The following is a 25,064-nucleotide window of genomic DNA, read 5'->3' as shown; positions in this document are numbered from 1 at the left end:
TGGAGTTCTTCCTGATCCGATGTGAGGTCAAAGGTCAGGGATGCCGTATGTGTACAGATTGTAAATCCCTCTGAGGCAAATTCATAATTTGTGATATTGGGCTGTATAAAATGAACTGAATTGAATTAATGATCGACTTTTACGACAAGACACAGCAGGGCGAGATGGGACCAGACGAGACCGGGCAAGAAAGGAGACGATAGGATACAATAGGACACAACGGGACAAGGCAAGACGGGACATGATAGGATGCTTGATAATCCTTGAGGTGAACATTCAAATGTCACTGGAGCAAAGCAGTGTGCAACAAAAAAACGTACCAAGATATCTCTGTCTGTGTGAAATTGTATATATGTGAGTATTCACATTTCACCAGATAAACATCCTATGTATCTGAACACTGTTTCTGGAAAGAGACATAACTGTTTAGTTTCAAATGTGACCTAAATGTTGGTTTTTTCAAAGTTGTAAGCGCCACAAAATTATACTTTGATTTAGCCTGAGTAGTTATGTTTTATTATTATTAGCGTTATATCATTTGGGAGCTAACCTCCTCTTAGTGTACATCTGATGTTATATTATCATAGACATGGAACATTTGGCTTAAATGTACCTAATGCACACTCTATTCTTCCCTGTATCTTATTGCATACTCTATTCTTCCCCGTACTTTATTGCATAATCTATTCTTCCCTGTGCCTTATTGCATACTCTATTCTTCCCTGCACTGTATTGCATATTCTATTCTTCCCTGTACTTTATTGCATGCTCTTTTCTACCCCATACCTATTGCATACTCTATTCTTCCCTTTACCGTATTGCATACTCTATTCTTCTCTGTACCTTACTACATACTCTATTCTTAAGTGTAACTTATTGCATACGATATAATCTTCCCTGTACCTTATTGCATATTCTATTCTTCCCCGTAATTTATTGCTTACTCTCATCTTAACTGTACCTTATTGCATGCTCTTTTCTTCCCCATACCTTATTACATACTCTATTCCTCCCTGTACCTTATTGCATACTCTATTCTTCTCTGTACCTTATTGCATACTCTATTCTTCTCTGTACCTTACTACATACTCTATTCTTAACTGTACAATCTTGCATACTCTATTATTCCTTGCACATAACCAAACAGGGTGCACTGTCTCTTTAAGGGCTGTCACCGCTCGCTCCGCGCTAACAGCCCGCTGCTTGTTATTTTCAGCAACAAGATGGCTGTCGTTCCCGAGAGCAGAGTCCTCACTTTCAGCGTTTTTAAACGGAGCTCTTACTCCTCGACATATTTACCCGAGTGAGTAACGCGCCCGTCAGGTGGCCCGGCGTGTGCGCTAGTTTGTTGTGGACGCGAGTGGACTTTTATGGCCTCAATGCTTGGCCAGTCTGGCTCTAGTCTGGCCTAGCCCGACTGCGAGCCGAGCGTTAGCTTCGTTCGGTGTTGACACGCCGTCGCACGATGGTGATGGTGTGAAGCGTTTGTGGACATTTTTTTAAAAGAAGTCTTTGAAACGACATTACCATATTTATTTGGGACGTGTAGTTATTAATTTAGATAATTCAACAGATACCAATGAGTCTCTTTGATTTTGTTTATGCCACTTGTATATGCCCTTCTCTTAAGAAAAGCTTGTTTTTGCATCAATAGCCCTCATTACTTTGACCTGCCACCAGAAAAATCCGTCCGAGCCCTAGGCATTTGTTTTATCCTGACTTGTATTCAGTGTGCGGTCGGTCCAGCACCCTGGGTTGTAAAAACGAGCGTCCTCTTTTACTTCTAGTTACCAGCTGCTCGCTGCTGTTATCTAACCAACGAGCTCCGCGTTAGCATCAACAGCAAACCAGCCTGTCCGCCGGCTACTTGCTATTTGTGTAAAGAACAACAACAAAAACACTTTTATGGATGGCATACACAAAACACACTTTACATGTCACAATGTGCATAGTTTCATTGCCTCCGCCTGTTGCTGGTACAGACAGGTTTGCTGTGGCAGAGCTAACAACAACTGTCTGCTAGCTAACAACAACTGAACTGAACTCATAAAGTGGACCTAGTTCTCTCACGCACGCACGGTTCATTCTGTGTCATAATCTCCATGGAACAACGTCTGCTGTGTTTACAGTGTTACTGTAAATGAACTCTACCTTTTTTCTTTTGTGGGTGTTTTTCGTAGGAATATCTTGGTGGACAAACCTAATGACCAGTCTTCCAGGTGGTCTTCTGAAAGCAATTACCCTCCACAGGTAGGCTGTTGCTGCTGCTCCCCCCAAACTGTCCCCTGCACTTCCCTTCACTGCTTCACATGATGGAGAGCAATGTGTGGATCTCAGAGGCGTGTGGTGGTCTGTAGTGGTTAGCAGGTCCCTCTTTCAATCAGGGGATTGGTGGTTCAATCCCCGCCTTAGTCGATGTGTCCTTGAGCAAGACACTTAACATTGAATTGATCCGTAGCTGTGTCTACGGTGTATGAATGTCACATATAAAGTGTCTGAGTACCTTAAGAAGTGCTATATGAATTAAATTGATTATTATTATTAGTAGTAGTACAGCATGGTACAATGTGGTGCTTACCTTCAATTTTGAGGGGTGACATTTTTTCTAATTGGATAAATAATATACGGCTCATTAACATGGCTAAAATCTAAATCAGGACATTGCCTGACAGGTAGTGAGGCCTTCCTCTGCTCGGTGAGTGTGTCTATGTTACTGCCAGTGCCATTAACCCAAAGCTCCAATAGTTGGAAAAATGTCCCATTTGACTGAAAGACAACTTGTCCCGAAAACAAACGGCACTCTTTCGAAGCGCCAATCCTCAACAAACACTGGAAACAGAACCACAGTGCTTATTATTTAGCAGAATGATGTCACCAAACCTTTTTAAGTGGGGAACCTTTTACCATGGAGATGGTATAACATGACCCGCCATAGGTTCCCCGTGGTTTTCTTACCTTCACTCTAACCAATCTCACTCCTCATGCCAGTGTATCCACCAGACCTTTATGGGTACTGTTAGCACGATGTCTCCAAAAGGTTGAGAGAGATTTTAATGTGGATTGAGGGAGTATAGAGTTTTACTGTGGGTGGACAAAAAAAATCATCAGGTACCGAGTAGGACTTTTCCTTAATGATCAACTCGTAGATTTTGTTGACTTATCAATTAGGTCATTTAATCGATTTTTAATTCTCCACAAAGAATTATACAAAAGTAACGCAATTCTGTGTGTACCAGAGACGTGCGCATACACTTTTATCCAAAACAACTTAGAATAAGTGCATTCATCCATGTGGAACATGGGTGCACAGGGAATAAGCAGAGTAGTTTGAGGGTTGAATCTGAAAGTATGTGTTGTAAGGCAAGAGAAAGTTAAGCATTTCGTATTTCAGTGGTTAACCACTCACTAGGTTAAGCACCTCCCGGTATCTGGGTCCAGTAAAGCCGCCTGGTGGCAAAGTGAGGGCGGAGAACCATAGACGGAGGTCTCAACATGTTATCCGCTGAAAGCTCAAATTGAGTCTATTTGCTGTGCAAGTCTCGTCCTTTGGTATTTGCCAGTATCCGTTTTTTAAAAAGAAGCAATATTGGTATGAGAACTGAAGCTACAGAGGAGCAATGAATCCAAAGTGTGTGTCAATTTAGTCACGGCGGGAGCATCAGGATGTATGTTGACTGGGGACTGGGGCCGGATCAATGCCTGACACGGGAGTCAAAAGTATATTTTTTACCCCTCAATTCTAGATGTTGTTGGGGAAGTTCACGTGAAGGATTCATGAGTGACAACGGTGTTTATTAAAGTTTCATCGCCGTCAGATGAATATTGATAAAGAGGACACTTCTTCTTCTCTCTGCAGTTTTTAATCCTGAAATTGGAAAGGCCGGCGATTGTTCAGAGCATCACCTTTGGGAAGTATGAGAAGACTCACGTGTGCAACCTCAAGAAGTTTAAAGTGTTCGGTGGGATGAGTGAAGAAAACATGACGGAGCTTTTGTCCAGGTGAGATGTTGATATTCATGTGAACTCGTACTCACGGCCCGCCGAGTGAACGCACCGTAACTGTAAAGTTCAGTGGCCATAGCAACAGTATCTCAGGTATAATCCACTATTGTGAAAACACAGAGTTTTCGTGCAGTTAGTGTGCAACCGGCACAGGAGAGTTCTCTTCATAGTTTTCCTCACCACACTGCATGTTTGTTAAAGAAGAACAGGACACGTTATACGGAGGCAGTTGGCAGCTCAACCACTGATTTCATTTGTGAAACTGCTGCGTCATCTTTGCTGTTTTTTGTTGGATCCCCTCTCTCTTCCAGTGGCCTTAAGAATGATTACAACAAGGAGACGTTCACCTTAAAGCACAAGATCGACGAGCAGAAGTTCCCCTGCAGATTTGTCAAAATAGGTGAGAGCTGGCGTGGTTTTTCAAAGTGTTCGTGTTTTTTATACTGCGGGATGTTTTGGATATGCCACGGCCGAATTCAGAACCCCACGTCAACGGACAGCGACACATTGTTCCTTCATCGGGAAGCAGTGTGTGTGAAAATCAGCAATAAGTCCTTAATATCATCACGTTTATGGAAGTCGTTGAACCTGAATTGTCTTCCAGCTTTTGGGTTGTCAAAATATGGAAGTGTGAACTTCTACATGACAAGAGAGAGCAGGAAGTCGTAGTACACCTGCATTTTTCCAGTTTTTATTGAAATGTAAGCAGTTGAAGTCCAATGAATAACCTCAAATGTTACAAAGGTTAGCGGCAAACAGCCAGAGGTTAAACGAAAAAGTTTAGGTTACTAAAAACTGAAAAGAATTATGTAAATTTTTAGAGTTATACAAAAAGGCCTTTTTTCAGGGAACACGTGATGGGTTAACCACTTGCAGCTGTTCTGGAAGTAAATGAAGCCTTGAAAGTTAATGCTAACAATTCCTCCAGGTGTCTCAGCTTTAGTTGATTACTGTCTGTATCAAAGCAGTGTTGGAACAGACGGTGTTACTACACCCTCTTCAGCATTATTTGGACAGTATTGTTCTGCAGGAAGTCGTATATTGATCTTTTATGGCAAGAAAAAGGCAATTAACAAAGGAAGACAGACCATTACAAGTGTAGGTCTTTCCTTTCGAGAAATTTAGGTTTTCGAAAACTTTAGACCGCTAGTGTAGGTTTATGTATTAAATCCTGTTGGTCCCCCACGCCCGTCTGTATGACCCCGTCGTCTCTTGCTCTTCGTGTCTCAGTGCCTCTGATGTCGTGGGGTCCCAGTTTTAACTTCAGCATCTGGTACATCGAGCTGCACGGCATCGAAGACCCCGACGTGGTGCAGCCCTGCCTCAACTGGTACAGCAAGGTAAGAGGGACGTGGGCTCGGCCTGAAAGAGTTGGATGGATTAATTGAGTGGCGGGAGAACGTGTGACTTTAACTACAATGTCCTTGGGCGGCAGAACTTTGTTTCATCAAAACGTTGTGAAAAACGTAGCTTACAATACACCCAAAGCAGGACTTGTCAAAGAAAGCCAAATAGACTCATTCAATAAGTTTATTAACTTCAACGCGTTCACACCGAAAGCGTTGCGAATATTCGCGGCGCTTTACTCACGTGAGTTTACTCGCTTGACTATTTGTGGCTTTTCGCTTCATTCGTGCCTTACAGGGGGCGGGGCTTATCTCTGTGGCTTTACTCCTTGGAAACAGTTATCATTTCCTTCATCCACCACGAAGAAATAGCCACTAATTCTGCTTTATACTGTTGAGGTTGTCCCACAAAATTTGGAACATCGAACATCCTAGTGTTTGGGTTCATAACATTAACATTATATATATATTTATTCATAACATCACCCGTAGGCTCACACAGCTCGGTGACTTTCACCGACTACGTCTGAATAACTGTCTCTTCCAGCGTCATAAGGGAGCAGCAGTTAGATTCGCCAACAGCGGAGTAGTTCAACGCTTTCGTAACTCGCCGTCGGGCGACTTTCTTCGCCGCTTTTGGTGTGAATGCATCTTTAGTTCAAACAGGACCGCTGTCGCCCATCGCTGCTCTACACGTTTCTCTTTCCTCCCCCGCAGTACCGAGAACAGGAAGCCATCCGCCTTTGCCTCAAGCACTACCGGCAGCACAACTACATGGAGGCCTTCGAGTCGCTGCAGAAGAAGACGCGGATCGCCCTGGAGCATCCGATGCTCACACACCTGCACGACGGCCTGGTGCTGCAGGGAGACTTCGACGCTTGCGAGGAGCTCATCGACAAAGCCGTGAGAGGTATTCAGGGTTCGTACGGTCATGGAAAACCTGGGAAAGTCCTGGACATTTGTTATATTCACATGTTAGTTTAACGGTATTTACTGTAAGCTTTGGAATTCTCATTGTTAGTTTAAATACATTTCTCACTTTTTCAAGTATCCGCCGAGATTTCACAAAATGTTTGGTGATGGAAATTTGTTTATAAGTGGAAACCCATTGGTCATCATGTGTGTGAACCCTGTGCATTGTGCTCGGCCTGAAGGATTCGAGAGGAAAGGCGACTTCAGGCTTTATCTGGAATTGTCCGTGGTACCTTTCATCGTTTTTCCGCCTGGTTGATGGAAACCGTTGCCGTGTCCCGCCCTCTTCTCCCCCTGCAGACGGCTTGTTTAACCAGTACATCAGCCAGCAGGAGTACAAACCCCGCTGGAGTCAGATCATCCCCAAGTGCAACAAAGGGCCAAGCGGCCAGGAAGTGAACCGAGAGGACGTGAACAGTGAGACTCCTCCTCCTCCTCGTCGGAGCCAACGTCTGATACATTGATGTGAAAGCTGTGTGGCTTCGGTGCTAAAGCTGTGCTCCTCTTCTGCTCCTCCTCTGCTCCTCCTCTGCTTCTCCCATTCTCCTCCACACTCCCCTCACTCTTTTTCCTCCACGTCATCTTCCACATCCCACTCTCACACACCACCTTTTGTCCTCTCCTCTCTCCCCCCTCTCTCTCTCTCGCACTCTCTCTCCCTCCCTCTCCTCTCCTCTTTCTCTCCTCTCCTCTCTCCTCTTTCTCTCTCCTCTCCCCCCTTCTCCTCTCTCCCCCTCTTCTCCTCTCCTCTCTTTCTCCCCCTCTCTCTTTTCCTTTCCTCTCTTTCTCCCCACCTCTTTTCTCCTCTCCTCTCTCCACCTCTCTCTTCCCCTCTCCTCTCTCTTTCTCCCCCTCGCTCCTCTCCTTCTCTCCCCCCATCGCTCCTCTCTCCCCCTCTTTCTTCCCCTCTTCTCTCTCTTTCTCCCCCTTGCTCCTCTCCTCCTCTCTCCCCCTCTTCTCCTCTCTTCCACTCAGGTGACGGTGACGACAACAGGCCCGGGATGAGAGGAGGACATCAAATGGTGATAGACGTCCAGACCGGTGAGGCCCACAGTGTAATGACTCATATCCTCCATTACCACTTAATGAAATGATCCCTCCCTCTCTCCCTCCCTCTCTCTCTCTCTCTCTCCCCTCCTTCCCTCTCTCCCTCGAGGTTTTTCTCCTCTTAAAATACAAACTGTCCTGAGAGCATTTCTCTCCTGTGAGCACATGAATCACAACTTGTTTTGACAGAAACAAATGGCTATTATTTTCTTCCGAACGTCCCGACATCTCAAAAACAAAAAGCTTTTCTTTGTCACCCCCTCTTCCCATTCGTCTCAATTGGCAGAAAGTATTTGTCTGTCTGAATTTAGTGATGGAAACGAGTTAATCGTCATAAAAGGAACATTGTGACCTGAACCGGTTCGCCGAGACGTAAAGCGGTCCATGTTGTGTATGCCAGAATAATTAAACACGACCAGATATTAGCAAACGTATACATATTCAATATCACAAATTTGTCTGTAAAACTGATTCCATGTCAACCCAGCTGACCTTTTGGGAGCTGCGAATACTTTCTGATTATTATCTGAGCGGGCCAGTGCCTTCCAAAGCGGGATGCTCATCCCAGAGAGGAGGTTTAATGTCGCTCCGCTTCGCCTTCAGAGACCGTGTACCTGTTTGGGGGCTGGGACGGCACGCAGGACCTGGCCGACTTCTGGGCTTACAGTGTCCAGGAGAACCAGTGGTCCTGTATCTCCAGAGACACAGAGAAAGAGGTGAGTCAGAAATACAATAATACAACAGAACACAGACGGTCATTGATGACGAGACACCCTGAGCTATGTCCTCCCCCCCCCCCCCCGTGTACCAATTAGAGCGGTCCCAGTGCTCGCTCGTGCCACAAGATGTGCATCGACTCCCAGCGACGGCAGATCTACACGCTCGGCCGCTACCTGGACTCCAGCGTCCGGAACAGCAAGTCCCTGAAGAGCGACTTCTACCGCTACGACATCGACGCCAACACCTGGACGCTGCTCAGCGAGGACACGTCGGCTGACGGCGGGCCCAAGCTGGTGTTCGACCACCAGGTAGCAACCAACCACTTATAATTCATAATTACCTTCCCAATCGCATTTCATACTTACTGAAACGGACCTCTGTGTATGAAGTGGCATGACAACTTACTGCTGGTGAAATTACTTCTTTTATTTTCCTTGTTTGGGTCACAATACATTAATTAAACTGGTAAACTATCACCACCGTAAAGAGCTTTAGTCTCAGACGGGTCCTGTAGGAGCGCTCGGTAAAATCAACGCGCATTCACATTGTCGTAGTGTCACTTATATTTTCCTTTATTTGCAGAACAGCAACATAAATGCTATAATACTCATGCTAAACATAAATTCCTCGCTTTGTCTAATGCTCTTAAATACTGTTCAGCGATTCATGCGGTTGAAAAATAATAAACTCTTCTGCTCTCTAGCCAAAACACAGCTGGCTGTACTCAGGTGACATACACATGTAGCCAACGCCCCCTGACGTCATCGCCGCATCTTCATCGTCATCATCAAAACCATATCTACAACCTGTCAGCATGATTAAAATAATATATAATAATTAGGGCTGTCAATCGATTAAAAAAAATTAACTAATTAATCGCACATTTTGAAATTCATTAATCGCGATTAAAAGTTTTTCTTTTCTTCTAAAGACTAAATCTTCTAAATGAATGACTAATCCCTTCAGACAGCGTGTATTTTAGACACTTGTTTAATTGTATTCTTTTTTTAAAGACAAAACTTCACACAGAGCTGTGTTTTCAAACGGGCTCCTACATATAAAGTGCCAGCGAGGTATTTAATATCGTGGATGATAAATTGTTTTTTCAGTGAAACATCCAGATTAGTAAAAAACAAAGGTGTATTAGAGACCCCATTGGTCCTGTCATCTTTAACATTGTACAACAGCAGAACAAGTGGCCTTGGTAAACTGACAAATATGTCACGAGTCTGGAGTCTGGGCTCATTTTCTCAATTTTACAAAAAAAAAGTAAATTCACCTTTTAAAGGCTTTTGCATGTGACACATCCCAGTGTTCCCCCCACCATTATATCAGGGTGAGGCCCCGCCCCCCTGTCATGTTCTCTATAGCGCCAGATTACAGCAGAAGTATTGTAAGGTTCTTTTCTTAAAGACGTCTTTGTTCTTTTATTAAACTAAACGTATGTTGTTGGTCGTCTCTACAGCAGCATGTCATTCTGTCTCAACGTGTTGTTCACTCTTCTCGGCTCTCCGTCTCGCGCGCCGCAGAGCTCCATGCCGGCGTGTCTGCGCGCGCATCGGGGCGGAGCAACAACAAAAGTCACCTGCACCTTCCGCCCGCGTCACCGACACGTCGCCCTCTGCTTCTCTGTGAATATCGAGGAGCAGACGGAGGGAAGGAGGCGGACTGCCGCGGCTTGACACTCAGAGGAGTGCAACAACTTCAACGCACACCGGAAGTAAACAAAGTTGCGTTAATTGCGTTAAAATATTTTAGTGCGTTAATCGCGGCCAAATTAATCGCATAGATTAACGCGTTAACGCTGACAGCCCTAATAATAATATACAGCACTGACAGAAACAAATTAGTATAACGGCTTCTACAGGTCCATTAACGGGGTTTGTACGGTCATGGAAAACCTGTAAAAGTCATGGAATTCTAAAATGTTTATTTTCAGGCCTGGAAAAGTCCTTGAAGAAAATTAAATCCCCAAAGTTTTGGAAAAGTCCTGCAATTTTTTTTATATTCACATGTTCATTTATGCAGTTTGATTGAAAAAAACATTTATATAAATGTTTATTCTTTTTTTATCGGACTATTTCCTCATTCATTTGGGTCATTAAACTAAGATTTCACAAAAGGTTTGGTCATGGAAATTTGGTTAAAAGTCCTGGAAATCCATTGGTCAACATGTGTATGAACCCTGATTAAACTATTACTTTCTTTCTTGAATGTATAAATGTGCATCCGTCCATAACGACATCCGTAGTCAAGTTCGCATTCCAACGTGAAAGTAAACTGCGATTCCTTTTACCTTTCTAAAATAAAAGTCTGATTTATCTATTAGAGAGGAAGTAACATAAAGCCTCTGAATTCTTCATACAATACAATATCATCAGGCATACGTCAAAACCAATAGGGCAAATACAAAACAGGCAATCAACCCAAAGCAATAAGCCTTCCATTGGGTTATTTACACTTACATTTGTATTTAGCTCGTGAAATCCATTTCATTTAGTCCACCCTCATTGATATCAATGGGGTGGAAAGAAATATGAGAAATGTCTTAGAACATTGTAGCGTGTAACGTAGAGCTCACACCACGCCTACACGCCAAATACGGTGCGTTCAGGCGCAGTATCGAGTGCAGGTCACTTGTGTTTTGGTAGAGCTCGGGCCTCACGCACACGCTCACTGTCGTAAAGAGCTACAATTTACTTTAATATGTCCCGACATTACCCATAATTCTAGAAATGAAGCTTTTGCTCTAAACCTGTCGGTGGAATCTCAAATAGTCATTGACTCATTAACTTGATACGGTCGATCCTAAACTCTGACTCGACTCTCACACTTCCTGTTGTTCTCCCCGCTCTCTTTGCCAGATGTGCATGGACTCGGAGAAGCACATGATCTACACGTTCGGCGGGCGCATCCTGACGTGCAACGGCAGCGTGGAGGACAGCCGCACATCGGAGCCCCAGTTCAGCGGCCTGTACGCCTACCGCTGCCAGGCCGCCACGTGGAGCCTCCTGCGGGAGGACTCGTGCAACGCCGGGCCGGAGGACGTCCAGTCCCGCATCGGGCACTGCATGCTCTTCCACACCGTGAGTCCACCAGACATATTTTGGGTTCATTTGTAATAAAACGCAGTTAGCTGGCATGCTAATTCTCTGTTTCCTCCAGAGAAACCGCTGCCTGTACGTGTTCGGAGGTCAGAGGTCAAAGACGTACCTCAATGATTTCTTCAGCTACGACGTGGACGGAGACCACGTGGAGATCATATCCGATGGCACCAAGAAGGACTCTGGCATGGGTGAGCACACCAACAGGGTTCGCACGGTCATGGAAAACCTGGAAAAGTGCTGGAATTTTAAAATGGTTATTGCTAGGCTTAAGTCCTTGAGAAAAAAATTATTTTAAATGTTTTAGTAAAAGTCCTGGGAATGTTTTATATTGATATGTTCATTTACGCAGTTTGATTAAAAGAATAAACATTTATATAAATATTTATTCTTTTAATCAAACTATTGATTAAAATTAGTGCTGTGAAAAATAACGCGTTAACTCAGTTAATTCAATTACAGGTTTAACTAGTTTTTTTTTTTTTAACGCATGCGCAGAATGAGCTTCCAATCTGTCTGTTGTTGGTCGTCAGGACTAAAAAAAAGTCACTTGCAAAATGAGCTTCCAATTCACCACTTCAATCTGAACTCTGTCCGCTCTCATGCAGACGGTCGTGCTGTTCATCGGTAATGATCCTTCCGCAGGTTCACCTACGGAAACCTTGTTACGACTTTTACTTCCTGTAGATCAGGGGTCTCAACACGTCGATCGCGACCTGCCAGTCGATCGCGGCGTAGTGTTGGTAGATCGCATGACATTAAAAAGATTGGCCCGCCCCCTGACATGTTCTCTAGAGCACGTCTTTGTTCTTTTATTAAACTAAACGTCTGTTGTTGATCGTATCTCCACAGCAGCATGTCATTTCTGTCTCTACGCGTTGCGTTAACACTTATTGATCTCCGTCTCGCGCGCCACAGAGCTCCGCGCGCATCGGGACCGAGCAAAAAAGTCACTTGTCAATCTGTCCACCTTTAGTTTGTATCATGGTGGAGTTAATGGTTGACAAACAAGAGAAAATGCTCTGTTTAACCCTCCTGTTACCTTTACATTTACGAACATATTTTACCCTCGGGGTCAATTTGACCCCAGCAATTAAAACCTCCAGAAAATTATTAGAATTAATATTGCTTCCCAAGTTTAAGTGTGAGGTACTTTATGTTTGTTTGTTGACTACCTAAATAGCCCTTTAAATAAATAAAAAGTTGATATTTCTGATATGTTTGACACAGTGAAAAACAGCCTGGGGTCAAATTGACCCCAAAGAACACCGACATTAAACATTGAATGGGGTCAAATTGACCCGAAAGGTAACAGGAGGGTTAAACATTCTGTTTAGGATGAGGATGTATTAATGTTCCATATGGAAGAAAACTGCTAAATAACTGCTGAGTTGCAGCACCATTGTATAGAAGAATGTATAAATGTATATATCCGTCTTTTGTCATAAATCTCTATGTTCTCACAAAATATACCGAGAATATCGGTAATATGTGATTAATCATGATTAATCCACAAAAACCTGTGATTAACCTGATTAAATTTTTTAATCGTTTCACAGCCCTAATTAAAATAGGTTATACTCGTGTATACACCGAGACTTCACAAAATGTCTGGTCATGGAAATTTGGTTTAAAGTCCTGGAAATCTATTGGTCGACCTGTGTATGAACCCTGTCCATTTATATTTATAAAGTCTCCTATAAAGAAACATCTTGTTCCGTCAGTAATGTGATCGGAGGGAAACTGCAGAGATGCAATCGGAGAGACTCGTCCACTGCATCGAATGTGTCAAAATAGGCAAAATATTGTCATGTTATAGTCACGTTATCTCAGGCGGGCGACAGGATGTGAACCTTTTCTGCTCGGATGGGTTCAAATACAGAAAATTAGTGTGATTATGCTGTGTAAGCAGACACGAGACACAGGGCTCCATACTGTGGCCAATAAGTCTAATTTGGTGACCATTTTTTAAGTCTAAATTGCCAGTACTGCTTGCAAATATATAGATTCCAACAGGGTAGAACATTTACATATTTTTTTAGGGGGCAGTTTTTTCCCACACAGACTGAAGTCCAGGTGCATTTAAAAAGAAATTGGGGGCACTTTTTCAAACTTGTGAAATAAAATTTAACCTTGGTTAAAAATAATAAATATACTTATTTTGGCTCACAGTATATGAGCAATTGTCATAAAAGTGCCAATAATAAGATTATTAGGCAATAATAACACTATTCAATTCAATTCAATTCAGTTTATTTGTATAGCCCAATTTCACAAGTTACAAATTTGTCTCGGAGTGCTTTACAATCTGTACACATAGACATCCCTGCCCCAAAACCTCGCATCGGATCAGGAAAAACTCCCAAATAACCCTTCAGGGGGAAAAAAGGGAAGAAACCTTCAGGAGACCAACAGAGGAGGATCCCTCTCCAGGATGGACAGGTGCAATAGATGTAATGTGTACAGAAGGACAGATTTAGAGATAAAAATTAGGGCTGTCAATCGATAAAAAAAATTTAACTAATTAATCGCACATTTTGAAATTCATTAATCGCGATTAAAAGTTTTTTTTTCTTCTAAAGACTAAATCTTCTAAATGAACGACTAATCCCTTCAGACAGCGTGTATTTTAGACACTTGTTTAATTGTATTCTTTTTTTAAAGACAAAACTTCACACAGAGCTGTGTTTTCAAAGAGGCTCCTACCTATAAAGTGCCAGCGAGGGATTTAATATCGTTGATGATAAATTGTTTCTTCAGATTAGTAAGAAAAGGTGTATTAGAGACCCCATTGGTCCTGTCATCTTTAACATTGAACAACAGCAGAACCAGTGGCCTTGGTAAACTGACAAATATGTCACGTTAACCCTCTGGAGTCTGGGCTCATTTTCTCGATTTTACAAAAAAATTAAATTCACCTTTTAAAGGCTTTTGCATATGACACATCCCAGTGTTTCCCCCACCATTCTATCAGGGTGAGGCCCCGCCCCCCTGTAATGTTCTCTATAGCGCCAGATTACAGCAGAAGTAATGTACGGTTCTTTTCTTCAAGACGTCTTTGTTCTTTTATTAAACTAAACGTCTGTTGTTGATCGTCTCTACAGCAGCATGTCATTCTGTCTCGACGTGTCGTTCACACTTCTCAGCTCTCCGTCATGCGCGCCGCAGAGCTCCATGCCGGCATGTCTGCGCGCGCATCGGGGCGGAGCAAAAAAAAGTCACCTGCACCTTCCGCCCCGCGGCACCGACACGTCGGCCTCTGTTTCTCTGTGAATATCGAGGAGCAGACGGGAGGAAGGAGGCGGACTGCCGCGGCTCGACACTCAGAGGAGTGCAAAAACTTCAACGCACACCGGATGTAAACAAAGTTGCGTTAATTGCGGTAAAATATTTTTGTGCGTTAATCGCGGCCAAATTAATCTCATAGATTAACGCTGACAGCCCTAATAAAATACATTCAATGAATATGACAGAGTGTATGAATAGTTCAGAGTTGGCATATTCCACGATGGAGACCTCCACGATCCATCAGGCAGATGGCGGTAGAGAGGAGGAGTGGGCGGAGTCTCAACAGTGGGCGGAGTCTCAACAGGGCAGTGGCGTAGTCGGTAGCAGGAATTCCACGACCCAGACCCCGATGATCCATCAGGCAGATAGGATCTATGCCGTCTCATAGGGTCCGATGACCCCATGAGACGTGAAGTCAAAAGGACTCCGGGGAGAAAGCAGAGTTAGTAACGTGTGATTGAGAGATGAAAATTCATCCCTAAGGAGAGAAAAAAGAGGAGATAGGTACTCAGTGCATCCTAAAACGTCCCCCGGCAGCTATAAGCCTATAGCAGCATATCAAGGGGCTGGACCAGGTGAACCTGATTCAGCCCTAACTATAAGCTCTGTCAAAGAGGAAAGTCTTCAGTCTACTCTTAAACGAGGTGACTGTGTCTGCCTCCCGGACTGAAATTGGAAGCTGGTTCCATAAAAGAGGAGCTTGATAACTAAAGGCTCTGGCTCCCATTCTACTTTTTAAGACTCTAGGAACTACAAGTAGTCCTGCATTTAGTGAGCGCAGCTCTCTAGTGGGGCAATATGGTACTACAAGCTCCTTAAGATATGATGGTGCATCACCAATCAAGGCTTTGTAGGTTAAGAGAAGAATTTTAAAAGTGATTCTTGATTTTATGGGGAGCCAGTGCAGAGCAGCTAGTGCAGGAGTGATGTGATCTCTTTTCTTAGTTTTAGTGAGAACACGAGCTGCAGCATTCTGGATCAACTGGAGGGACCTAAGAGACTTATTAGAGCAGCCTGATAATAAGGAGTTGCAGTAATCTAGTCTCGAAGTAACGAACGCGTGAACCAATTTTTCTGCATCTTTTTGAGACAAGATGTGCCTGATTTTTAAAATATTACGTAGATGAAAGAATGCAGTCCTTGAGATTTGCTTTACATGGGAGTTAAAGGACAAGTCCCGATCAAAGATAACGCAGAGATTCTTTACAGTGGTGTTGGATGCTAGGGCAATGCCGTCTACAGAAACCACATCACCAGATAATTGATCTCTGAGGTGCTCAGGGCCGATTAAAATTACTTCGGTTTTGTCTGAGTTTAACATCAAGAAGTTGCAGGTCATCCATGTTTTTATGTCTTTAAGACGTGCTTGAATTTTACCGAGTTGGTTGCTCTCCTCTGGTTTTATCGATAGATATAGTTGAGTATCATCTGCATAGCAATGAAAGTTTATGGAGTGTTTCCTGATAATATTGCCCAAAGACAGCATGTATAAGGTAAATAAAATTGGTCCAAGCACAGAACCTTGTGGAACTCCGTGACTAACGTTGGTGGTTATCGAGGCGTCATCGTTTACAAATACAAATTGAGATCGATCTGATAAATAGGATTTAAACCAACTTAGTGCGGTGCCTGAAATGCCAATCGACTGCTCCAGTCTCTGTAACAGGATGTCATGGTCAATGGTGTCGAATGCAGCACTAAGGTCTAACAAGACCAGTACAGAGAGGAGTCCTTTATCTGCTGCCATTAAGAGGTCATTTGTAATTTTCACCAGTGCTGTCTCGGTGCTGTGGTGTTTTCTAAATCCTGACTGAAACTCCTCAAATAAACTATTATGATGTAGAAAGTCACACAACTGATTTGCGACCACTTTCTCAAGGATCTTGGAGAGGAAGGGGAGGTTAGAGATCGGTCTGTAGTTAGCCAACACCTCTGGATCCAGAGTGGGCTTCTTCAGGAGAGGTTTAATAACAGCCACTTTGAAGGAATGTGGTACGTTGCCTGTTAGCAGAGACACATTGATAATATCTAATAGAGAGCTGCCAATTAAAGGCTAAACATCTTTAAGCAGCCTCGTCGGGATGGGGTCCAAGAGACAGGTAGACGGGTTAGAAGTAGAAAACGTTGAAGATAATTGGTCACGGTTGATGGGAGAAAAGCCCTCCAAATATACACCAGGGCATACAGCGGTTTCCAAGGCCATTCCACTTGAGGACTGATTGGCACTGGTTAAGGGCAAGAGATTATTAATCTTGTCCCAAATAGTTAAAATCTTTTCATTAAAGAAGTTCATAAAGTCATTACCACTGAGGTCTATAGAGCGTATTCACGTGACGTCAGAATCTCAATCGCGCCATCTTGGGGTCCCACTTATTAAATGTCAGAAGAAGTTGACCTGGCTATCGTGTCCGCTGTTTGATTATGCGAGAGCCCAGCAACCAAATGTCCTTCTGCATTACCAAAGAAAGATTTCAGCGGTTGGAATTGAATATTTGCAACACTTTGTGGTTAATTCGCTAGTTACCAGCACATAGCCCGGTCACATTCCTGTCAAACAGTTTTCATTTCCGCTATCGACCATGGGAAATTAACAACTATTTCTGCGTTATACTTGTTGTGGAAATACCACAAATGTCGGAACATCAAGCGCCCCGTGTCTGGGTTCATATATGATCCGTAGTCGCACAGCTCCGCCTCCAGGACGAGTGTCTGGATGAAGCCGCTTCCAGCTCCTTCAGGACCAGCAGTGACTGTTTGGCTGGCCGTGCTGATGCTGTTCCCATGGAGCCAGTGTTTTATTTTACCTTGAAATGAATCACAGAGTAAAGGCAGACATCGCCCGACGGAGTTGCCATGTTCATGGCTTCCTCCCAAGTTTCCATCCACAGTTCCTTTTGCGCAAGTGAAAGACATTGATTTTCGCTCGGCGAAAAAAGCAAAAAGAGATTATTGACGAGAGTGTGTCAATGGAAACGTGCCCACAACCCGATGTGTCAACAGAAACACGAGAACAGTCCTAACGCTCATATGCCGAGTGAAGCCGAAGTAGATGCATGACAAGTTGAAGTAATAGCCTGTCTTGTTGAGCTGATAAACCCATATTCTGAATCATTAGTCCATCCAACAATGAGGCACAGTACCATAATCACAAGGCACACCGCTTTGAACTGAAATCGTGTCTCCTTCAGGATATAATGGTCATTTCTAAGGGAAGAGCGGCATACAAGCAAAACAATGCCGTGGTGGGACCCCAACATGGCCGCCAGAGTTTGTTGTGGTCACGTGAGTGAATACGCTCTATAGGAATACTCGGCTCCACAGAGCTGTGACTGTCAGCCTGGCTACAGTGCTGAAGAGAAACCTGGGGTTGTTCTTATTTTTCTCTATTACTGATGAGTAATAGGCTGCTCTGGCATTACGGAGGGCCTTCTTATAAGTTTTAAGACTATCTCGCCAAACTAAGCGATTAGGCAGTAGTCAGATTCAAAGTGTTTTCTTACATCAACAGATAATGTAAATCAGACAATCATATTAACTTTTGTTCTCATTTCTTTGTGGTTATTTATTGTTATTACATTTTTGTAAACAACTATTAACAATAATAACTTAGTTCTTTGTTTTTTATAATTAAAAATTATATTGATTGATTTTTTTGGTATACCGACCAATTACAGACGATACAGATAGGACACACACAACAAGGAACAAAAACAAAACGCTATTTAATTATCGAAATTAAGGGGGCAACATTATATTTCTTTGGGGTAGTTTTACTCTTTTCCCTCGTGTAAATCCGACGCTGGCCTGGAGCCCAGACTCTGGTTCCATTGTGGTACTTTTTGGTAGAGAAAGCCGGTCTGAATGAAGACCTCAGGAATGCAGACGTTCAGCCCGTCGGCCTGGCTCCTGCCAGAGGAATGGAACAATTCAAATCCGTGGGCGGCTGAAACGGAGCAAGAAAGAACAGAATGTGTCTTTGCAGGAAGGAAGCACGAACTGTCCTGTCGTGTCGACGTGTGCAGGAGCAGCAGCATCTCTCCTGACCCGTAACCCGAGCTGGGAGCTCTGGGCCGACTCAAGCTCATTTATTTGGTATCTCTTGAATGAAATTCCATTTCTGCCATTTTTCCCCGCCGTGACATTTGCGGTCGAGTCTCCGTTTCCTCTACGGAAAGAACAAAATTAAGGCCCGACTTGGAGCAGTTATGTGTTTCCTCGTCTCTTTGTAAAGAGTTTAAAACTGGTCTGAGGTCTGCCATCAAATGTGAATCTGTTGAACCAACTTGTGCCCCGCTTTTTAACATTTATTTGACATGAGACGCTAGATGAGATATAGTATATTTAAGATATATGTATATATTTATACATGTATCTTCCAACAAATGGACCGTAAATGAACAGATTGACTTATTTCATTGTAGACCATTTCATTGAGGCGGCACAGTGTCGAATTGATCCCCACACACATCGGGTTGATTGAGCAGTTTTCTTCACTTCCTCTTGACTTTTTAAGTTTTATTATTGCTGCAGCTCGTCTCTGCGCTGTGTCAGCTGGAGGAGGCCATGTTGTTGTTTTCTTCTGCGCCCCCCGTCTCCAGTGAGAGCAGCAGACGCCACTTTTATCACTTTTATCCTTTGAAACCGCAAACACACAAACCCAGCCATGAGGCAACAAGCTGAGCCACGATGTGTTCAAAGCTCCGAGTCCTTGAACTCACCGTTCCCTCTTTTCTTTTCACAGTGCCGATGACGGGCTTCACCCAGAGGGCGACCATCGACCCCGAGCTCAACGAGATCCACGTGCTGTCGGGCCTCAGCAAGGACAAGGACAAGAGAGAGGAGAACGTACGCAACTCCTTCTGGATCTACGACATCGCACGCAACAACTGGTAGGAGAAACACACACACACACACACAGACACAGACACACACACACACACAGACACGCAGCGCTCACTGTTCCAGAATATTGATTTGAGCTCAATGTCCGGTGATCTAAGTCAGTGTGACACGTGTGCTCGTTTCTCTCCACAAGGTGTGTGTGTGTGTGTTTTATGAGCAGCTTGTCCTCGAGGGCTTCAGGAAGCGTTCAGTCTCTTTGTCACTAATGTAAACTTTATTTCTGTGTGTGTGTGTGTGTGTGTGTGTGTGTGTCTGCTCAGGTCGTGTGTGTACAAGAACGACCAGGCAGTGAAAGAAAACCCAAGCAAGACTCTGCAGGAGGAGGAGCCGTGTCCACGCTTCGCGCACCAGCTGGTCTACGATGAGATGCACAAGGTAACACACACACACACACACACAGACACCTTGGCTTAGACCAACAGGCATGCGATAACTTTGAAATTTGACCCATCGCTTTCAAATTCAGAACCACTGAGCCCAGAAACAATCAAAACCATTTGTTTAATATTTTTAGATTTATTTTGCTAAATCATCCACACACAGACTATAATAACATACAGTCCAATTACAGTGATGACAGCTCTGTAAGCTCTCTCTCTCTGTCTGTGTGTGTGTGTGTGTTGTAACCGGTGTTTCGCATGTCCTGTGTGTCCAGGTGCATTACCTATTTGGTGGAAACCCCGGGAAGTCGTGTTCTCCCAAGATGCGTCTGGACGACTTCTGGTCCCTCAAACTGTGTCGGCCCTCCAAGGAGTTCCTGCTGCGCCACTGCAGATACCTCATCAGGAAGTACAGGTCAGGGACAGCCAACGACACTTCCTCCCACCACCACCTCTATATACGGCCATCCATACATCCATTTATATCTAAAATGGAGGCTTCACATGGATATCTATATAGATATCATCGATCGATGTATATAGATATCCATCGTGTGAAGCCTCCATTTTTCCCACCACCCCATTGGTAACACTTATATCAGAACAGACAAGATGTAGATGAACAGAAGAATGTTAGATGTGTTTCATATCCAGGAGATGAACCGTTTGTTCGTTCTTTTAGTTACTTTGTGTTATTTGTAAACACAACCTTTTTAAATCAAAAGAAAAAACGTCATGTAAGACCTTTGCACTTCCAAATGTCAACCAGAGGCCACAGGAACCTGACTGGTCCTGCTTTGCTGGCATCCAGTGGTTTCCTGGTTGTGACTGCAGCCCCCCGCTGCGTGCACAGTGGTGTTCACCGGACGTGTGTTTTGATTGGCCAGGTTCGAGGAGAAGGCCCAGTCGGAGCCACTGAGCGCGCTCAAATACCTGCAGAACGACCTGTCACTCACGGTGGACCACACAGACCCGGATGAGACCAAAGAGGTACCCCATTTATGCTTTACTGTTACTGGTCTTCAGTGTAGGAAGTTGTTGTTGTTGTTGTGTTCCTTCTTGTTCTTGTTGGAGGAAAGCAACAAATATATATATTTTTTAAAGATAAGAAAAGGAACCAGAAGTAAACAGTATAAATGTCGAGAGGAACAGTTCTGCTCTCATCCTGCTGCAGCAGCGCCCTCTGCTGGTCATGTCTGTTTGTTCACCGCCCAGCAGCAGCAGCTAACGTTCACATGTCTCTTCAGTTCCAGCTGCTCCCCTCGGCTCTCTTCAAGTCGAGCTCTGACTTCATCCCTCTGGGTAAGTGTGTGGGTGTGTGTGGGAACAAGAATTAGTTCAGTGTCTCTGAAATAAGTCAGAATTTGTTAATTCCCTCATCGTGCTTCAATCATTTAATTTTACTTACTCAAGTAATGAGTGCAATTTTGAGGTACTTGTACTCTACTTGAGTATTTTCTCTTTCATGTTTCTTTTACTTTCACTACCTTGTTTAGCTACTTTGCAGATTCAGGTTCTCAAAGTAATTTATCAATGAACTTGTGAACTACAGCGTATCAATAAGTAGAATATAGACTATTTATGAAATAGTTCAAAAGTTTGTCATTACACATTAATGCTAATGAGTATACTTGTACTTTTGTTATTTTGAGTATATGTTGATGCCGACGCTTTCCCTTTCCATCGTTTTGCGTCAACTCTGTATTGATGGCGCGCGTCGTGTTTTACAAAGAGGTTTTATTTCAGGGTTCGTACGGTCATGGAGTATTAAAATGGTTATTTCCAGGCCTGGAAAAGTCCTGAAGAAAATAATAATTAATATTCCTTTAAAAGAATACGCTCTTCCATACTCAACTAAACTTAACTGAAAAGACATAAATGTCTTTTAATCAAACTTGTTGTCATTTAGCGTATTGTTGGTGTATTCTTAACGTATTGTTGGTGTATTCTTGACGTATTGTTGCCGTATTCTTGACGTATTGCTGGCGTGTTGTTGGTGTATTCTCGGCGTACTGCGGCGTGCTGACATTTCTCCTCTCTTCCCTTCACTCAGGTTTCTCTGACGTGGACCAGACGTACGCTCAGCGGACGCATCTCTTCGACACGCTCGTCAACTTCTTTCCAGACAGCATGACTCCGCCCAAAGGCAACCTGGTCGACCTCATCACTCTCTAGCCCCGCCCCCTCCTCTGGCCCCGCCCTCCTCTGACACCTTTCCCCACCAGAAACCGACTGAGACAGAGACCAGTTATTTTTCTATTGCTGAACCCGTCAGGTGGGATTACTGACTTCCTGCGGTGGTGAGGGTCGGACAGACAGACACACACACGCACACACACACACACACACACAGACCGTTAACAGGTGTAAAACTCTTTTCACAAGATGCTGATGGAAGTGTGTGGAAGGCCCTCCAGACTCTAACGATTATCGCTTGTGTTTTCCATCTTCACTGGATTTACTTTTTTCCCCCAGACACGTGATATGCACGCATTTGTCTTTTTTTTCAGAGATTTTTCCTTTTAACCCACGTCGCGTGTTAATAGCGACACGCTTGGCGTCTGTTCTGGCCAATTCTTGCAACGGTTTACTTCACAACGTACACTTTCACTTTTGTTTCGCTTGCTTCTCTAAAACCCTGTTAATGACCATTTAATAGTGGTGTAGTAACAAAAGAGGAATGATTCTATGAGATAAAGCTTAATATATATATAAATATACCTTTTATATATTGGTTTGGGTTGTTAAACGGGCCTTTCCCCCCCTTTAGTACTTGATGGACTTAATTCTAAATGGTGTACAGAATATGTAAAAATACATATATGGATTTTTTTTGGTGTGGGGGGGGCGGTGGTGTCCTGGATCATGTTCTTTCTTGTTCCTCTTCATCTCTTCTAAAAGTCAGGGTCCACATACAGCAAGTTGCTGGCTCTTCTATTTATTGGGAGGAATTCAAAGCGGTCGGTGTCAGTATTCCAGTTTGTGGGGAAAAGGTCAACGAGTCGACGTGTGTTGACAGGAAGTTCCTTAAGTCAAAGTTGGCCTGACTCGATTTGTGAAGTTCCAGCAGAGTTAACGGGATAGTTGTGATGGTTTGAGGCCCTTCTCCACAGTCGGTAGATGGAGTTTGGAGAAACGGTCGGGGGTCACAGCTGTTATCTGACTCCTTTGACAGAACTCAGGAGTCGCTAGTCGGTTAGTTTGTTTGTGGTTGTGTGTGAGTTTTGGCTTTAATAAAGTCACAGTAACACAAACTGACCGATGGAGGCAGCAGGAGACCAGCAACTCCTATCTTCTGTCAACGGAGTCTGGTGATTGTAAAGAAGGTGTTGATAACCGCTTCAGAAAGGTCTGAATGCTGAAGAGGTGAAGATAGCCACGCCCCTTTAAGCCGAACCGGCATTCTCCACAACAACATTTTTTTCCTCCGTTGTAGCGTCCCAATCTAAATGTTGGGTTACGGGTGTGTGCTGTCTGAGAAGCCGGTTAATAGCAAGTTTTCTTCTGTGCGTGAGGACGGGAAAGGTTTACCGCGGCTGTCAGCCAATCATCATTTGGGGGCGGGTCCATGTTCATCGGTGATCTCCAGAGTCTCGCTCCCTCAGTTCGCTCCTCTATCGTCTTCCATGACTCCCAGTTGGGACGCGGACCGAGCTCGGTCCATAACAAACCATCTGCTGCGACTGTTGAACCTCAATTTGTACATAATATTTGTGTCTCTGAGCTTGAAGAACATTGAAGACAAGAGACACGTCTTCTCTTTCATGGGAAACACGACTTTGACAGCAGCGAAACATTCGTAAACGGGGGCGTAATTCTTAAATTGAGACTTTTTAAGATGACGCGTGGACTTGTAAGTCTCCTCTCTATTGGACGGTGATTCACCTATAATGCTCTTATTTTGAAGGGACTGGAGTGAACCGGTGCTGTGCAGCAGGTTAAAGACCACATCTCTAAAAACAAGTTCTGTACTGTAAAACTAAAGCGAGCCTATGTAGCACGGGAGGAGTCTGTGAACTGACTGTGATGACACTCAGTGACGCTCCTGGTCATACCAGACCAATCAAGACTGGATTCTGGTGACGTTGAGTTTCATTTGTAAGAGGGCAGAATGTGTTCCATTTAAAGGGGCGGTTCACCCCACAAAATCACAAATGCATTGAGCACGACAGGTAAGTAGAAGATGATTTGAGTTCTGATTGATTTAGGTGTGTACTGTCCCTTTAAATGTAGTTCCTGCCTTTCGGTATGCTGTGAAAACCAGTCTCATCACTTGCTCAGTCTGTTTTTTTTGTTTGTTTTTTTTTAGAGAAAAATGAGCTTGCTGAGATATCTTAGCTTAGCATAACGACTGGCCCAAGGTGAAGCATTCAGCCTGACTCGGTCCAAAGGTCGTCTACAGATCCCTTAGTGAGCCGTTTCTAGTCTGTAGGCGTCGATCTTCTCACCTGATCCTCAGTACGGATATCATCTCAACTATTTCTTTCAGGGAACACGAACACGCACACATCGGTGGTTGGCGCTTTAATTGTCTCTTGCTTTAGGGACACACGGTGGTTAAAAACCGTCACAGTTTGTTCACTGTGACCTTTGAGGTCGTGCTCTCAGCGACACTGGACTAGAGTCGTGATTTCAGGCTCAAACCTCACATAATTCACCGGTGGAGGAAAGTAAAACCCTGGTACGGTTCACCGCCAGTATTTGTTTGTTTTGGCGGAGGACGATGGCGACGCTCTGAAGCGTCTGTTCACGGAACATTTTTATAAAAACAAAACACCGCAGCAACAACAAAAAAAGCGTATATCTGTTGAAACGATAAAGCGATGCGAGGGATTCATTATTTATATTTTGACTGCATTTCGGGCTCATCACGCTTGCCGTAGCAATTGTTTTCATTGTGTTTAACAAAACTAATTAAAGCACCTTTTGTAAAAAATTATAATAATAAATAACAAAGTGTATATAAACACAATGCCAAATACTACTTTTTCCCCCTTTTTTTGCTATTTTAGGGTAAATGCCATCCGCACAACCATGTTGGATGAATGGTATTTTCATTTTCTCTTGACCTCTTGACCTCTGGGTTGGCCTCAGGGGTTTTAAGTTACTCTCAGATTGGTGAGCACTACTGTGGCTACAGTGAATGTGTAGAGCGCCCTGCAGTGTTGCATTGTATGTAATGTATATAATGAATAAAGATTGTATTTTGTTCAGGTTTTCATAACTCTCTCGTCTCCGTGCTGTTCTCTGCCCCCTGGTGGTCACTCGCTGGCGGCGATGACTGCTCAGTAAAACTTTGGGAC

General features: G+C 43.8%; 1 protein-coding gene and 1 long non-coding RNA gene across 2 annotated transcripts; one reads left to right on the top strand and one right to left on the bottom strand.

Annotated features, from left to right (window-relative positions):
• The first annotated feature begins 1,222 nt into the window (after positions 1-1,222).
• mkln1 (muskelin 1, intracellular mediator containing kelch motifs) lies at positions 1,223-24,988 on the top strand. Its single transcript, XM_056424932.1, has 18 exons — positions 1,223-1,303; positions 2,181-2,250; positions 3,857-3,999; positions 4,314-4,402; positions 5,233-5,342; positions 6,066-6,258; positions 6,621-6,737; positions 7,296-7,361; positions 7,971-8,083; positions 8,183-8,395; positions 10,952-11,173; positions 11,253-11,382; positions 19,221-19,368; positions 19,642-19,756; positions 20,037-20,176; positions 20,649-20,751; positions 21,009-21,063; positions 21,815-24,988. The coding sequence occupies exons 1-18, from the start codon at positions 1,224-1,226 to the stop codon at positions 21,934-21,936; spliced, it is 2,229 nt and encodes a 742-aa protein (XP_056280907.1). The 5' UTR covers position 1,223; the 3' UTR covers positions 21,937-24,988.
• Positions 18,182-19,280, bottom strand: LOC130200547 (uncharacterized). The gene is made up of 2 exons (XR_008833032.1): positions 19,198-19,280; positions 18,182-19,112 (listed from the first exon to the last, which is right to left on the bottom strand). It is a non-coding gene; the product is annotated as an uncharacterized LOC130200547 (long non-coding RNA).
• Positions 24,989-25,064: the final 76 nt, after the last annotated feature.

This window comes from Pseudoliparis swirei, chromosome 10, assembly GCF_029220125.1.
Source record: "Pseudoliparis swirei isolate HS2019 ecotype Mariana Trench chromosome 10, NWPU_hadal_v1, whole genome shotgun sequence".
Classification (NCBI taxonomy): domain Eukaryota; kingdom Metazoa; phylum Chordata; class Actinopteri; order Perciformes; family Liparidae; genus Pseudoliparis; species Pseudoliparis swirei.
The sequence above is the reverse complement of the archived record's forward strand: the minus strand, read 5'-3'. Positions and strand labels throughout refer to the sequence as shown.